Source organism: Hippocampus guttulatus, chromosome 4 (assembly GCF_054856545.1).
Source record: "Hippocampus guttulatus isolate MCC_2025c chromosome 4, RoL_Hgut_1.0, whole genome shotgun sequence".
In the NCBI taxonomy this organism is placed as follows: Eukaryota; Metazoa; Chordata; class Actinopteri; order Syngnathiformes; family Syngnathidae; genus Hippocampus; species Hippocampus guttulatus.
Genome location: NC_141264.1, coordinates 3,143,192 through 3,157,452, shown reverse-complemented (window position 1 = coordinate 3,157,452; position 14,261 = coordinate 3,143,192). Strand labels below are relative to the sequence as shown.

The 14,261-nt window shown below is 42.4% G+C and overlaps 1 protein-coding gene across 2 annotated transcripts in view; it reads right to left on the bottom strand.

The window, feature by feature from the left end:
* The window catches only part of agbl1 (AGBL carboxypeptidase 1), an 86,087-nt gene that overhangs the window by 51,807 nt on the left and 20,019 nt on the right, over positions 1-14,261 (bottom strand). For both annotated transcript variants that reach the window (XM_086109870.1, XM_086109871.1), the window contains 4 exons: positions 12,534-12,571; positions 6,230-6,438; positions 2,255-2,420; positions 1,144-1,217 (listed from right to left, as the gene is read on the bottom strand). In XM_086109870.1, the coding sequence (XP_085965996.1) occupies positions 1,144-1,217; positions 2,255-2,420; positions 6,230-6,438; positions 12,534-12,571 (487 nt within the window). The remainder of the gene's footprint in view (positions 1-1,143; positions 1,218-2,254; positions 2,421-6,229; positions 6,439-12,533; positions 12,572-14,261) is intronic.

Here is a 14,261-nt window from a genome sequence, read left to right as displayed (position 1 = left end):
AAACATTTGTCTTCATCTGTGCTTCTTCATATTTACTGAAACATTTGTAAATCGTGTATATGTTATAAATTCCATTTATGGATGTGTTATTGAGGCATGAGAACAAATTCATTTTTCTGGAGGTTATTATTATTGTTATTATTTTATTAACTAACCACAGGATGGACAATGAATTAGTGGCTAACACCTTTTATTACCGATTTTTTTTTAAATCAAATGATGACTTCTGACGTCCACTTTAATTCTACGCCGGTTTCAAATAAAGATTCAAAATCTGCATTCTTGAAAAAACTAGAAGTGGTCAGGTTGTATTTACATTTTCAGTAACGTTTGTACAATAATTAATGAACTAAAATAAGTAATTTAGTTCAGTAGCCTTGGTTGTCTATTTAAATGTATTATTGAAGTGTTGTGGTGTCATATATTTTATTTAAAAAAATGAACAAAAACAATTTGCATTGATGGAAATCCAGAAATTGGTGAACAGAGAATTAAAATTTATGTGAATGAACAAATTTGGTATGAATTTCATTTGTGGCATTGTTTTTGTTGTTGTTGTTGTTTTGTTGTTTGTTGTTTTTTTGTTTGTTTGTTTTTGCACTGTATGCCTGTAATTATCAAATAACCTAAACCCCTGACAATTGAGGGAGATTGATGAAGGAAATTCAGTCAAATTGGTTTGAGGAAATATGTTTTTCAAACGAATTAAATCATCTATCTTTTAAATACAAATTTGGGGCTGAAGAGATTCATAGTCGTCCAATGAAAATAACTCAGGATGTGTAAACTGTCCCTGAGTCCAGGAATGTACTGACAAACCATGCTAGTTCATCACTTGAGATGCTTAACCTGATATCTTAATTTAGTTTAGGTCCATAGAACCCTTTTTGTGCATGTGTGGACTTTGCGGACTATGGCTGCATGCTCAATTACACCATAGGAAAAAAACATCTCTTTTAGACAGTAGTAAATATGTTTTTGTCTTTTCTGTCAAACCATCAAACTTTTAATTTGTTTCCCTGCCAAAAAAGAAAGTTATTTTCACAAACCTAGGAAGTAGTTGCTTTTTTTGGTTTGTTTGTTTGTTTTTTATAATAGAAGTGGAAACATCCCAATCAATTATTATAAAGTCCCTAAACGTACATAGTCTTTACTCTGAGCCTCTTGGTAATCTTCCTCCACCTTTTCATCATCACCAATCTCACCATTGCTTTCATCTTAAAAAAAAAAAAGAATAAATAAAAAATAAAAAGTGTGAGTGAAGTTGTACTACATAACAAGCTTCATGACATTAATAGAACAACAATAAAATCCTACCCATTTTACAACAACAAACAAGTAAACAATATAAACATGTGGACAAAATTGTTGGTACCTCCCTGTTAATGAAATGACAATACATTTCCATACATCCTGATTTATATAGCGATTTCACAACAGCTGCAGCTGTAACAAATCGTTAAACAAAACAGTTAACATAAAGTAAAATAATAAACACAACACAACATAAAACACGGACAGTCGTGTAATCCTAACCACTTTCCCCTCACACCCAACAATAATAAAAATAAGAACATAATAATTGTAATAAATACAAATTCATGAAAAACAACCAATAAAATCTGACATTTAATTGGAGTTCAACATAATTATTTTAAAAAACAAACTCATCAAACAGGCTCAGACAAAATTCATGGTAGTGGTACACCCCCACTTAAAGGGTCTGGAGCATGCAAAATATTTGAGCTTCAAGCCAACATTTTTTCTTTTTGTGGCGCTTTTTTTCATGAAAAGTAATCTACCAACTAGCACCACTGTCAAGACACGATCTGAGACCCCCGCTGCCTCTTCGTTCGCCATTTTGTTCACTCTGAATTCATGTTTAATCTCGAGAGGTTTTTCAAGAGTTCCTGTCTGAATGAATCGGTCGTGTGTTGATCTTGCCGTGTTCAAAACTGTGTGTCAGTGATTTTTTTTTAATCATCATGTGTGGGGTCTCTCTGAATTTGTAATTCGATCGACAATTTTAAAATCATGCCGTGTGAACCAAGCTTTAGCAGTGTACCGGCGCTCGTAATGAAAAAGCAGAGTTGTCCACCACTATGGTCGACCTCATGGGATTGTGGGATATGTTACTATTTTTAGCACAAAGGTCGAATCCCTCCATATCAACTACTTTTTATACATAAGTTACTTGGGCTGTTAGACCATCTCAACAACAGTAACCATTTTAGCTATACGACCATGTCTTTACCTGAAGTTGCAACCATATCAAGAACCTCATGTTGTCCTCCAGGCAAGGGGAAGTAGTATGCGGATTGATCTGATGTCAGTGGTAGAGGGGTTTTAGGCAGGCACTGTCTCATCAGCTGAACAGAGGACTGTACCAGCGACTCCAGACATTGATTCAACAAGCTTGTCTGCAAAAATACAAACACTCAAAATACTAATAATATGACATCCCAACATCAAATTTCATTCGAAAATCAGCTTGTTCACTAGTTTGCTCTTCAAATTGACTTGTCATCTTCAATACTCTCTTTTGCTCAAATTAATTCAGAGAACACTTGAAAAAAACGGCATGCAGAGTGTTGTACTTAGACTAAAAATCTGACAAACTAAATCAAAGATAATTACAACAATAAATGAATCACACAAAAAGAGTAAACACCATGAAAATCAATCAACAATGCACAGTTCGGTGCTGAGTCAAAAGCCCTAGAATAAAAATGTGGTTTAAGACGTGTTTTCAAAATGGACAGTTAGGGGGCTTGCCTAATGTTTAGCGGGAGGTCATTTCAAAGTGAAGGACCGGCAACGTAAAAAGCTCCATCACCTACGAGCCTCTACATAATCTTCAGTACCTCCAGTACCATCTGGTCCGCAGACCTGAGGCACCAGAATGTCCGTAGGGGTGGAGGAGCTTAGAGAGGTAAAGTGGGGCGAGACCATTTAACGATTTGAAAACAAAGAAAATGTACAGGGAGCCAGTGAAGGGAGGCCAGATGGGTGGACTTAACAGAGATGGATCTCATAACAGGACCGATTTGCCGGTCCACTTTAAAACTCAAGTTCAAAATTGTTGGCTTTAGTTAAGCTTGTTTTAGCTTGTTTGAATGCTTTGCGAAAGTGATCATTGTCTGGATTATTAAGTGCATTTGATGTACGATTAACACGCGCACACACACACACACACACACACACACACACACACACAGTGCCATAAAGCATCCCATTTAAAATTGGGGAATTTCAAAGTACCGTACTTGAAAAGTCATTTTCATCATATGTTATTCTGCACACACATTATATATATTTTTATGATTCCGCCACATTTTTGTCCTTCTAAAACTCGCACTTCAACTGGTTCGAAATCATTTGTGTGTCACACTGTGCAGCTTAATCAAGACATCTTGGAACAACTTTTGACATTGCAAAAATTCACATTTTTTTCTCGAATTTAGATTTTCCACCATAACATTCATACATGAATGGAGCTATTTTATTACAGACCTTATCCTTCCACATTTCTGAACCTATCCAAACTTTTACAATGTCAAAATGTCCAACACATTTGCAACACCTTTGGAGACATTTCTCATATTCAAAAAATCTCCATGTTTTTTTTTTTTTAATTCATCACTGTCCATGTCAAAATTCCCAAATGAATGGAACCCTTTTTACAATATTACCTCATCCTCCCATATTTATCAACTGATTAAAACAATTCCAACTTAAAAAAAAAGTTCATCTCCGAACATTCAAGCAACTTTTGTTCATATTCCAAGATTGGCCACTTTTTCAGAATTTCATATTTAGATTAAATTTAAAAGAATCAAATTAATGAAGACTTACTTCAAGACAAATTACTGAATCCTCCTCCGTTTGCCTTTTTGGAAGTTGTTTTCATGTTAGTATTTGATCCATTCTCATTAGACTCTCATTTGACCTAGGTGTCAGTTCTATTGGATCTCAGTGCAGCATTTGATACAGTAGATCCTAATATACGGTTGGACAGAGTGAAAACTTGGGTAGGACTAAATGTCATAGAATGGTTCAGGTATTATTTGTGGAGGAAAGAGTGACCATTTTACGTTGTAAATCTGATGAAATGACCATGATGTATAGTCCCTCAAGGGTCAGTTCCTAGACCCCTTTTGTTCAGCCTAAATATGCTACCCTTTGGTGAAATGTTTGAGTTCATGAATGTTAGTTATCAAGGCTATGCAGATGATACACAGCTATCTACGTATGTCCCCAACTGTCATACAGTTCAATTCAAAAACTTTTTGTTACATTCTGTACGCCCCCAAAAGTCTAAACATGGCATTGTGATGACTATTGCATTTGTGGAATATGAATTAAGCAGCAAAATCCACCTGTTTTTACCCAACTCAGGGGGAAGCCATTTTGCCACTTGCTGTCAGCTAAAAATGACCTCACAGTTCCTCAGGCTTTTGTTTCTTTGCAAAATATTGATCAGTAAAAACATATTAGGCCTAAAAACATTTTTTGAAAACATGACAGCCCCTTAAAATCAAAACCCTGGTGTGATAATTGATTTGGATCTGAGTTTCAGCAGTCACCTCAAATCGATCAATTAAACAGCCTTGTACCAGCTGAAAAACACATCCAGATTGAAGGGTTGCATGCTCCAAAGCAGACCAGGAGAAAATTAACCATACTTTTATCTCCAGTAGACTTCATTATTATAATGGTCTTCGGACTGGACTCCATCAGAAAAGCATCAAACAGCGTTTGCTCATTCTGAACACTGCAGCTTGGGTTCTTACCAGAACAAAGACATCAGAACATGTTACTCCAGTGCTAAAGACTAAACACTAGCCCCAGGTCAGCTGTAGAATAGATTTTAAAATTCTGCTACTGGTCAATAAATCACCGAGGTCCTGAATACGTTAAACACAGTAAATTGGCGGAACCCAGAGTTCAAAGCAAACATGGTGCATCAGCATTGAGATGGGAAAAGTTGTCAACAGAACTTAAGTGAGACCCTGTGTGATGTTTTTTTAAATCCAGAAAAAAAACAATGCTTTCTTCCCATACCCATGATTAAGGCGTTGTAGAGCATTTTATGATAATTTTTTCCAAATCATGAACACATGAAATACATTATATACAGGAACAAAAGCTGTCGTGTATTGCTGTGTCTTCCCCAGAAATTGTCCCCAACTAATAGTTTTCATTTCCCTGTCATATCTATTAATTCTACATCTTTTCAGTTCAGTTTTATCGCTTCAACATTTTTCTTCGAATAAATGATATCAACCAAAAAGTCTAGGGACATAGCTACAGGGTGGCCAGGAGTGTCACTGTGTGGCCACCCCAATCCCTCGAGGAAAATTTGGATATTTGTGATTTTTCTGCTATTCTCACATGGCCGAGAAATAATTGTTCATCATACCATCCGCAATCAGTTTCATGAAATAAAATGCACACCTATACCAGTCTTGCTCAAACACTCATAATACAAGCAGCAACAAACCTCAGTAAAAACCAACATTTAGAATTGTGAAGAATTAAGAGTCTTTTGTGTCATTGTGCTTTTTAAATTTAAACGAATGAGCCATTGACCCTAGTATGCAAAATGGCGCCGGCCGTCTGTGACAATTGATCACTCTCATTGACTGTTAACTAGCGAAACAGTGAATGAGAGTGGAGTAGACTATGAGATAGTACACAAAAATGAAAATGAAAACAAAAGGAAAATGGTGTTATCTAGTAAACTGAGCTTAGCAAAATGATGCTTTTTATTTAGATGTGTTCATGCTTGATGAGGAGTGTGATGGGCATTGTTCTGGATATTTGTGAATTTTATTTCAGGAAACCCAACCTGTGGATATTATGATAAGCAATGACGGACATACACATCGCCACCCCTGGCCAACCCTCACTGAGGTGTTGTGTCACCCTGGCGACACCACTGAAACATTTCTGGCAATCCCCCTAAATAAATCAATTCAAAGTCAAACAACATGCGAGTGCAGTACCAAACAATAGAGTAGGTCTGATGCATTGGGGTCTAGGTTTATCAATTTTCAGTTCACACAGAAGTCAGTGTATGATTGTATAATCTTATCGATTGGTAGTCTGTTGCATGGCCTTTTGTGTGAAAAGAGTAACTTGAGGTAATGCGCTAAACAGGACTTGATGGTGGTAATAATTCTAGTAGTAGTAGTAGCAGTAGTTGTTGTAGCAGCAGCAGTAGTACCTGAGTTGTATGATAAAGAAGCCGTACGCCTCCATGGGACACGAAAGCTTCTCTTCCTAGAGCACTGCGTGCAATTTTATAAAAGCAACGCAGCAGTGCCTGGAGGACGTCAATGGCAGAGTGTGTCGTGTCCTTCCTGTACCATTCGTCATACAGCCGAAGGAGACCAGACACATAACCTTTGGACACTGCTGAGCAGATGTTATCCTCTGTTGAAAACAGAAAGAGAAAATATCAGCATAATTTTCAGCAATACACCAATTTGCAACTACACAACTTTATCCTCAAATGAAGAAGACAATGTCTTCATTTCCACCACCTCCAACTCTGCCTCCTGTTGTCCTGGCAGTGCCACTCTCTCAAAACTATCCATCATGGCTGGTGTTGCCACTGTTTTATAAACCTTCCTTTTCATCTTAGGAGAAACTCTTCTATTGCATAGTTTACATGGCACGTTTCCTGCACCGATTACAACCTGCTTGCATTGATTTGGTCACCTCCTAACCACTTCACCATTGCTCTGGGTTGAAAACGCGAAGAACTCATGAGTTATCCATCCTCGTTAATTCTTCTCCCCGTAGCCTCATTCTTCTCTTTCCGCCCTTCTCATTCATAGAAACATTCTGTTTTACGTACTTATGTTAATCTTCATTCCTCTCCTGTCCTGGACATGCCTTCACCATTCGAAATGTTCCTCCATCTGCTCTCTGCATTCGCTGCAGAACATAATGTCATCTACAAGTGGCATGGTCCATGGAGATTCCAGTCGAGCCTCATCTGTTAGTTTGTCCTTCACTGCTGCAAAGAGGAAGTGAACCGATGGAGTCCCTCCTCCAACTTAAACTCCTCTGGGACAACAACAGTGCATCTCACGACTGTTCGACTGCTTCTATATACGTCCTGTAATATTCTACCATACTTCCAAGTCATTCCAGTCCTCCTCATTTAGTAAGACAGTTTCTCTCTGGGTACCCAATCATAAGACTTTTTCAAGATCTCCATAGACACAATGTAGCTCCTTCTGACCTTCTCTGTCTGACTTCTCCATCAACACCGTCAAGACAAATAATGGATCTGCAGTACTGTTTCTTGGCATGAAACCATAGTTTTGCTCAGAAATAAATCAAGATGGCAGCGCCTTTCGGTGCAGCGGCTTCTCAAGTTCCCACGATTAAGCTGCTTAACAATGACTTTGAAGCCAATTTTTTTTTTTTGTGATCACCATGCTAAAACTGTGTGTGAAGTATAGCCTGAATTAGCTGTGCCAATTTTGATGGATTTCAATGACAACAATTCCATCTCCTTTGGAAAGAACTCTATCTTGAAAACTGTGGATTGAACCTATCCTATTCTAACCATTGTCTTTGATGCTTTTTCACACTACTCCAGTGGTTCTTAACCTTGTTAGAGGTACCGAACCCAGTCAGTTCACATGCACGTTCACCGAACCCTTCATTCATTCATTTTTCGTAATGCTTTATCCTCACTAGGGTCGCGAAGGGTGCTGGAGCCTATCCCAGCTGTCTTTGGGCAGGAGGCGGGGGACACCCTGAGCCGGTTGCTAGCCAATCGCAGGGCACACAGAAACGAACAACCATTGGCGCTAACACCCACACTTAGGGACAATTTGGAGTGTTCAATAAGCCTGCCATGCATGTTTTTGGAATATGGGAGGAAACTGGAGGACCCAGAGAAAACCGCGCAGGCCCGGGGAGAACATGCAAACTCCACACAGGAAGGCCAGAGCTTGAATTGAACCCGGTACCTCTGCACTGTGAAGTTGACGTGTGAACCACTCGACTACCGGGCCGCCCACCTTTCATTCGTGAAAAATAAAAATATGATTTTTTTTTTCAACAAATTCAAGACTTTAAAAAAAACAACACATTAATTAAAAACAGAAAAAAGTAAATAAAATTACATGGCATAAGTATAGTTTATAACTTTTTTAATTGTATGACAAACTGAGGGAACTAAATTTCCTGCAACACTGATTTGACAAGCAATGTAATGTGATCATCTGCAGCCAGCGATGGCCAAGCGGGCCTGTCATAACTAATTGACAACTTGAATCGGGTGTGTCTTAAGCTCCATGGCTGAGGCTCCATCGAACCCATGAGACCGATTCACCGAACCCCTAGTGTTTGATCAAACCCAGGTTAAGAACCATTGCACGACTCCATGAACAGACAGAACATTTAACCAGTTTTTGTTATCTAAAATCTAATTTAATTTAGAAGTGATTTCATGTAATTAAGACGAATATGGAATGTGATGATAACGAAGACTGTACTTGTGTCACTCAAACTAGGCACCAATAATATATATTTACATATATATACAGTATATATATATATATATATATATATATATATATATAAAATTCCTCGTCTCACCCCCCCCCCCCCCCCCCCTCGGGTGGTGTCCGTCCCTTATTCAGCTCGGGTCCTCTACCAGAGGCCAGGAAGCTTGAGGGTTCTGCACAGTATCCTTGCTGTTCCCAGCACTGCACATTTCTGGACTGAGATGTCCGATGTTGTTCCCGGGATCTGTTGCAACCACTCATCTAGTTTGGGGGTCACTGCCCCAAGTGCTCCGACCACCACAGGCACGACTGTCACCTTTACCTTCCAGGCTCTCTCCAGCTCCTCTCTGAGCCCTTGGTATTTCTCGAGTTTCTCGTGTTCCTTCTTTCTGATATTTCCATCACTTGGGACCGCTACATCCACTACAACGGCTTTCCTCTGCCCTTTATCTATGATCACGATATCTGGTTGGTTCGCCATTACCATCTTGTCAGTCTGGATCTGGAAGTCCCACAGGATCTTTGCTCTTTCATTCTCCACCACCTTCGGAGGTGTTTCCCATTTTGACCTTGGGGTTTCCAGTCCATACTCCGCACAGATGTTTCGGTAGACTATGCCAGCCACCTGGTTATGGCGTTCCATGTAGGCTTTCCCTGCCAGCATCTTACACCCTGCAGTTATGTGTTGGATCGTCTCAGGTGCCTCTTTGCTCAACCTACACCTTGGGTCTTGTCTGGTGTGGTATATCTGGGCCTCAATGGCTGTGGTGCTCAGGGCCTGCTCTTGAGCAGCCAGGATGAGTGCCTCTGTGCTGTCCTTCAGGCCAGCCCTCTCTTGCCACTGATAGGACTTCTTGAGATCGGCCACTTCAGTTATGGTCCGGTGGTACATCCCGTGTAGGGGCTTGTCCTCCCATGATGGTCCCTCTTCCAGCGCCTCATCTTCTGTTCCCCATTGTCTGAGGCATTCTCTGAGTACGTCATCCGTTGGAGCCTTCTCCTTGATGTATTCATGGAGCTTGGATGTTTCATCCTGGACAGTGGCTCTCACACTCACTAGTCCCCGGCCTCCTTCCTTTCGGCTTGCGTACAGTCTCAGGGTGCTGGATTTGGGATGGAACCCTCCCTGCATGGTTAGGAGCTTTCGGGTCTTAACGTCCGTGGTCTGAATCTCTTCCTTTGGCCACCTTATTATTCCTGAAGGGTATCTGATCACTGGCAGGGCATAGCTGTTTAAGATAAGATATCCTTTATTTGTCCCGCAATGGGGAAATTACAATCAGAATTCAGGAAAAAACGCTGGGTCGGGAGAGGGAAAAAAAAACACGCTCGAACTATCCTCTTCCGAGGATAATTTAAGTCCAGGATAAAAAAAGACCCTAGCACATGACAGTTACAACAAGTCACAAGACATAACATGTAATAAGGGGATGAATGGGAGGGGTGGGGGGGGGGGGGACCGCGACGCAGCCGTCATGACCAGCCGCACGGTCCACCGTTGCGCTCCGCACTATCGAACCACGTCACGGGGGAAAAAAGAATCGGAGCGATGAAGACGGCGATAACAAGGATGTGTATGCGCGTGTGGTTGTCCAGTTGTGTATGTGTATGCGTGTGCAGGTCATAGCTGCATCGTCGAGGTCTGCTCATCACGAAGACAGTCCCGGCTTATCAGTCCATGGCAGAGAAGGAGGGGGTGGTGGGGGCCCTAGACTCCGTGCGTATTTCCATTCAGGGGAAAGGCCAGATAGCGTTGTTTGTTTTGGAGAGACGGCCGCCAACAATTCCAGACAGCCTTGAGTCCTTGGTCTGTATCTCCTCAGTGGCGCCGATCAGTCTGATCCAGAAATTCTTTCCGCAGCGTGGATTATTTTTTTATCGATCGCGCGGAGTCGCTCCAAAACCGCAACAATATTGCGGTTGAGCTCAGTCACCGCTTGAGTCTGAGTGTTGGACATTCGCGCCAAGCCATCCAGAGTGACCGGCAGCTTCTTCACTTCCAATAGAGCCGCTCCCGTCGGTTGAACTTTGCGATAGAACAGCAAGCTGCCAACACCAAACAGCAGCATACCTGTTATCAAAAGGCCAATAATGTAGATGTCTTCCACATCCTCCACGGACAGTACTGTCAGGCACACCGGTCTCCACTTTCTCCATGGATCCAGGGCGTATCCGGCAGCAAGTGTCCCCGGAGGGCAAGCAGGCTCCCCACTGCCCGCTCTTTTCGTCGAAAAAATTTTGTCGATTACATCGAGAGACCAGCCAACTAATTCCATGGTTAGTTCTTCGGATGAAAACACGGTAGGAGGCTAGGGAAAAAAGTTGGACATAAGACAGCACAAGAAGACTAAGTGGCGAGCAGGGAAAAAAAAGGTGGGGGGGCAGGGAGCAGTGCAGAAGCGTCCGCCTTCGTCGAGAGCCAAGCAGAAAATTATTGCCCGGGTCTTATTCTTGCCATTGAGCTGGCTTCTTAGGACTTGCCTCACTTGCTGGAGGTATTTGGCCGTAGCCGCTTTCCTTGTTGCCAGTACGAGGTTGCCATTGGCTTGTGGTATACCGAGGTACTTGAAGCTGCCCTCAATGTCTGCTATTGTTCCTTCAGGGAGTGAGATCCCTTCAGTGCGTCGAGTCTGAAATACCACTTAATGGCCAAGCACACAGCTGACGTGAGTACTCCGCCCCCTCGTCTAAGACAGACAGCTATGGATCATTTCAAAGCGAAGAAAATGGATGGCACGACGAAGAACAAATTTGCTGAAGCCATAGCTAAATGTTGGCTACTGCATGCAAGCCTGTCAACATTGTCCACAGCTCGACTCAAGCTGAAATCATTTGCATTGCATCGAACGACTCCACTACAGATTGCCAGCGAGAGCCTCCATTACAAGCTGTGTACAGAGATTGTATGTTACGGAGAAGGCTAAGGTACACCAAGCGGGAGAAGACACTGTTTCGGGAGAGAAATAAGAGACTAGGTTGATGAGCCTCTGGTGAATAAAGAGCAGGTAGCCTGTCGAATACGATGTATGCCACTGACCCGATTGTTACTTGTTTGGAACTATTTTGTGTGGAAGGTTACAGTGTTCCGTGGCCCTATAAATAAAGCGGGTGGAGCTTCTCTGTGTTCGTCTGACAGCGACGGTGCACTGAGGCGCGTCGAGAGTTCAGCGGTGCAGTGTTAGCGACCTAGCAAACACACTGAAAATAGAACATCTCCAGTGTTGTCACCTAACCAAGTGTAGTCATCCGAAATGATGTCTACACAAAACCGTAGAGAGACTTCCGAGCAAGAAGGACCAACAGAATCAACATAGCCTGACTGCTGTGTTCAAAGCAAACTTTAGAAAAATGAATTATACAACCATGGCTTAAATCCACTATAGGCTGAGTACTAGTTTACCTTAGATGTGCACTTTATAATGATATATTGCTCTGTTTTGATTCCATAAAGAGAGCTGTTAAAGCAGCTGTTGTGTGACAAAATATATTTTTCACTGTTGTTGATGGACAGTCATGTTGTGTGAGAGATTATGTGTGAATAACTGCTCCAAGTGAAAAATGTTCATGTAAAATTGAAAATCGAAATAGTTATTTCAGTAAATATTTGCATTTTGCACATAGAAAACTGATTCATGATTCCATGTTGATGAGAGCATTAAAATGGGGAAAAATAGGACAAAAAATATAAAAGGAAATTCAGAAATGATAAAAAATGCGTGAGTAATCACGATTAATTTTTAGTAAATTTTAGTTAATTATGACAGTTGCGTTTTGAATTGGATTAAATATTTTAATCGTTTGACAGCTCTAATATATATATATACTGTATATACACACACACACACATCTACAGAGCAACAATTCACAAATCCTGTGTTCTATGCATTGCAACCATGTTTGATTTAACATCAAAACACAACAAACTGACTAAAGCTGATTGCTATGGAGACAATGCTATGGAGTCTTATTGTCAGCTGGTGTATGACTGGACAAACTTACTTGAGGACAGCAGAGCAGCAAATGCATTAATGGATGCCCTGTAAAACAGAAAAAATTAAGTCCCACTCTCATACCCTTAAAAAAACAATATTCAGCATTTTTGAAATGATATTACATACGATACAAATTAAAAGATGCTGGAAATCGAGTGTCACTACAGTAACCAAAATCGGACCCATTGTTGGAGCATATGGGGGGGGGGGGGGGGGCGTGGTTGACAGATGTCGGGCCATCGTGACAAATGATCACTTTGATTGGCAGTTCGCGAATCAGCGCATGAGATGAGAGTGGAAGTGATGTCCCCCACGGGATTCCCACGGTGAAAGGCGTCAAGCAGGTGTGGGCAAAGTCATTGCCCCCCAGCTCAGTGCTTGTACATTGGGGTTTACACCGGTAGACGAGAGGGTTGCCTCGCTCCGCCTTCGACTGGGGGGGACGGGTCCTGACTGTTGTTTGTGCATATGCACCCAACAGCAGCTCACCCACCTTTTTTGGAGTCCTTGGAGGGTGTGCTGGAGATTGCTCCTGCTGGGGACTCCCTTTTTATGCTGGGGGACTTCAATGCTCACTTGGGCAATGGCAGTGAGAACTGGAAGGGCGTGGGTGGGAGGAACGGCCCCCCGATCAGAACTCAAGTGGTGTTTTGTTATTGGACTTCTGTGCTCGTCTCGGATTGTCCATAACGAACACCTTGTTCAAACATAAGGGTGTCGATATGTGCACTTGGCACCTGGACACCCTTGGCCGCAGTTCGATGATTGACTTTATGGTTGTATCATCAGATTTGCGGCTGCATGTTTGGGACACTCTGGTGAAGAGAGGCGGGGGAAGATGCTGGTCCGACCTGGCAGACCCAAACGTATTGTGAGGGTTTGTTGGGAGCGTCTAGCGGAATCCTCTGTCAGTGCTTTTCCGAGTGGGCCATGTTCCGCACCTCTCCTGTCGAGGCGGCCAATCTGAGTTGTGGCCGTAAAGGAGGTCAGTGCCTGTCATGGCGGCAACTCCCGCAATCATTGGTGGACACCGACAGTAAGGCATGCCATCAAGCTGAAGAAGGGCTCTCCTTCGGAATTCCTCAAGTCTCTGAATGTTGTGGGGCTGTCTTGGTTGACACGCCTCTGCAACATTGCGTGGTCATCGGGGAGAGTGCCTCTGGATTGGCAGATCGGGGTGTTGGTCCCTCTTTTTAAAAAGGGGGAACGGAGGATGTGTTCCGACAACAGAGAGATCACACTCCTCAGCCTCCCTGGTAAGATGTATTCAGGAGTGCAGGGGGGTCCGTCGGGAAGTTGAGCCTCGGGAAACCTCAGTGTGGTTTTCGTCCCGTTCGTGGAACAGAGGGCCAGCTCTACACCCGTAGCAGTGTCTTCGAGGGTACATGGGAACTCACCCAACCAGTCGATATGTGCTTTGTGGACTTGGAAAAGGCGTTTGACTGTGTCCCTCGGGGCGTTCTATGAGGGGTGCTTCGGAATATGGCGTACAGAATCCCCTAATTCGGGTTGTCCGGTCCCGATACCACCAATGTCAGTGTTTGGTTCGCATTGTCGGCAGTAAGTCTGAATCGTTTCCAGTGAGGGTTGGACCCTTCGTCGCCGATTCTGTTCATAACTTTTATGGACAGAAATTCTCGGCAGCCGAGGCTTTGCGCATCTCTGCTTTTTGCAGACGAGGTGGTACTGTTGGCTCCTTCAAACAGGGCTCTCCAACTCTCACTGGAGCGTTTCA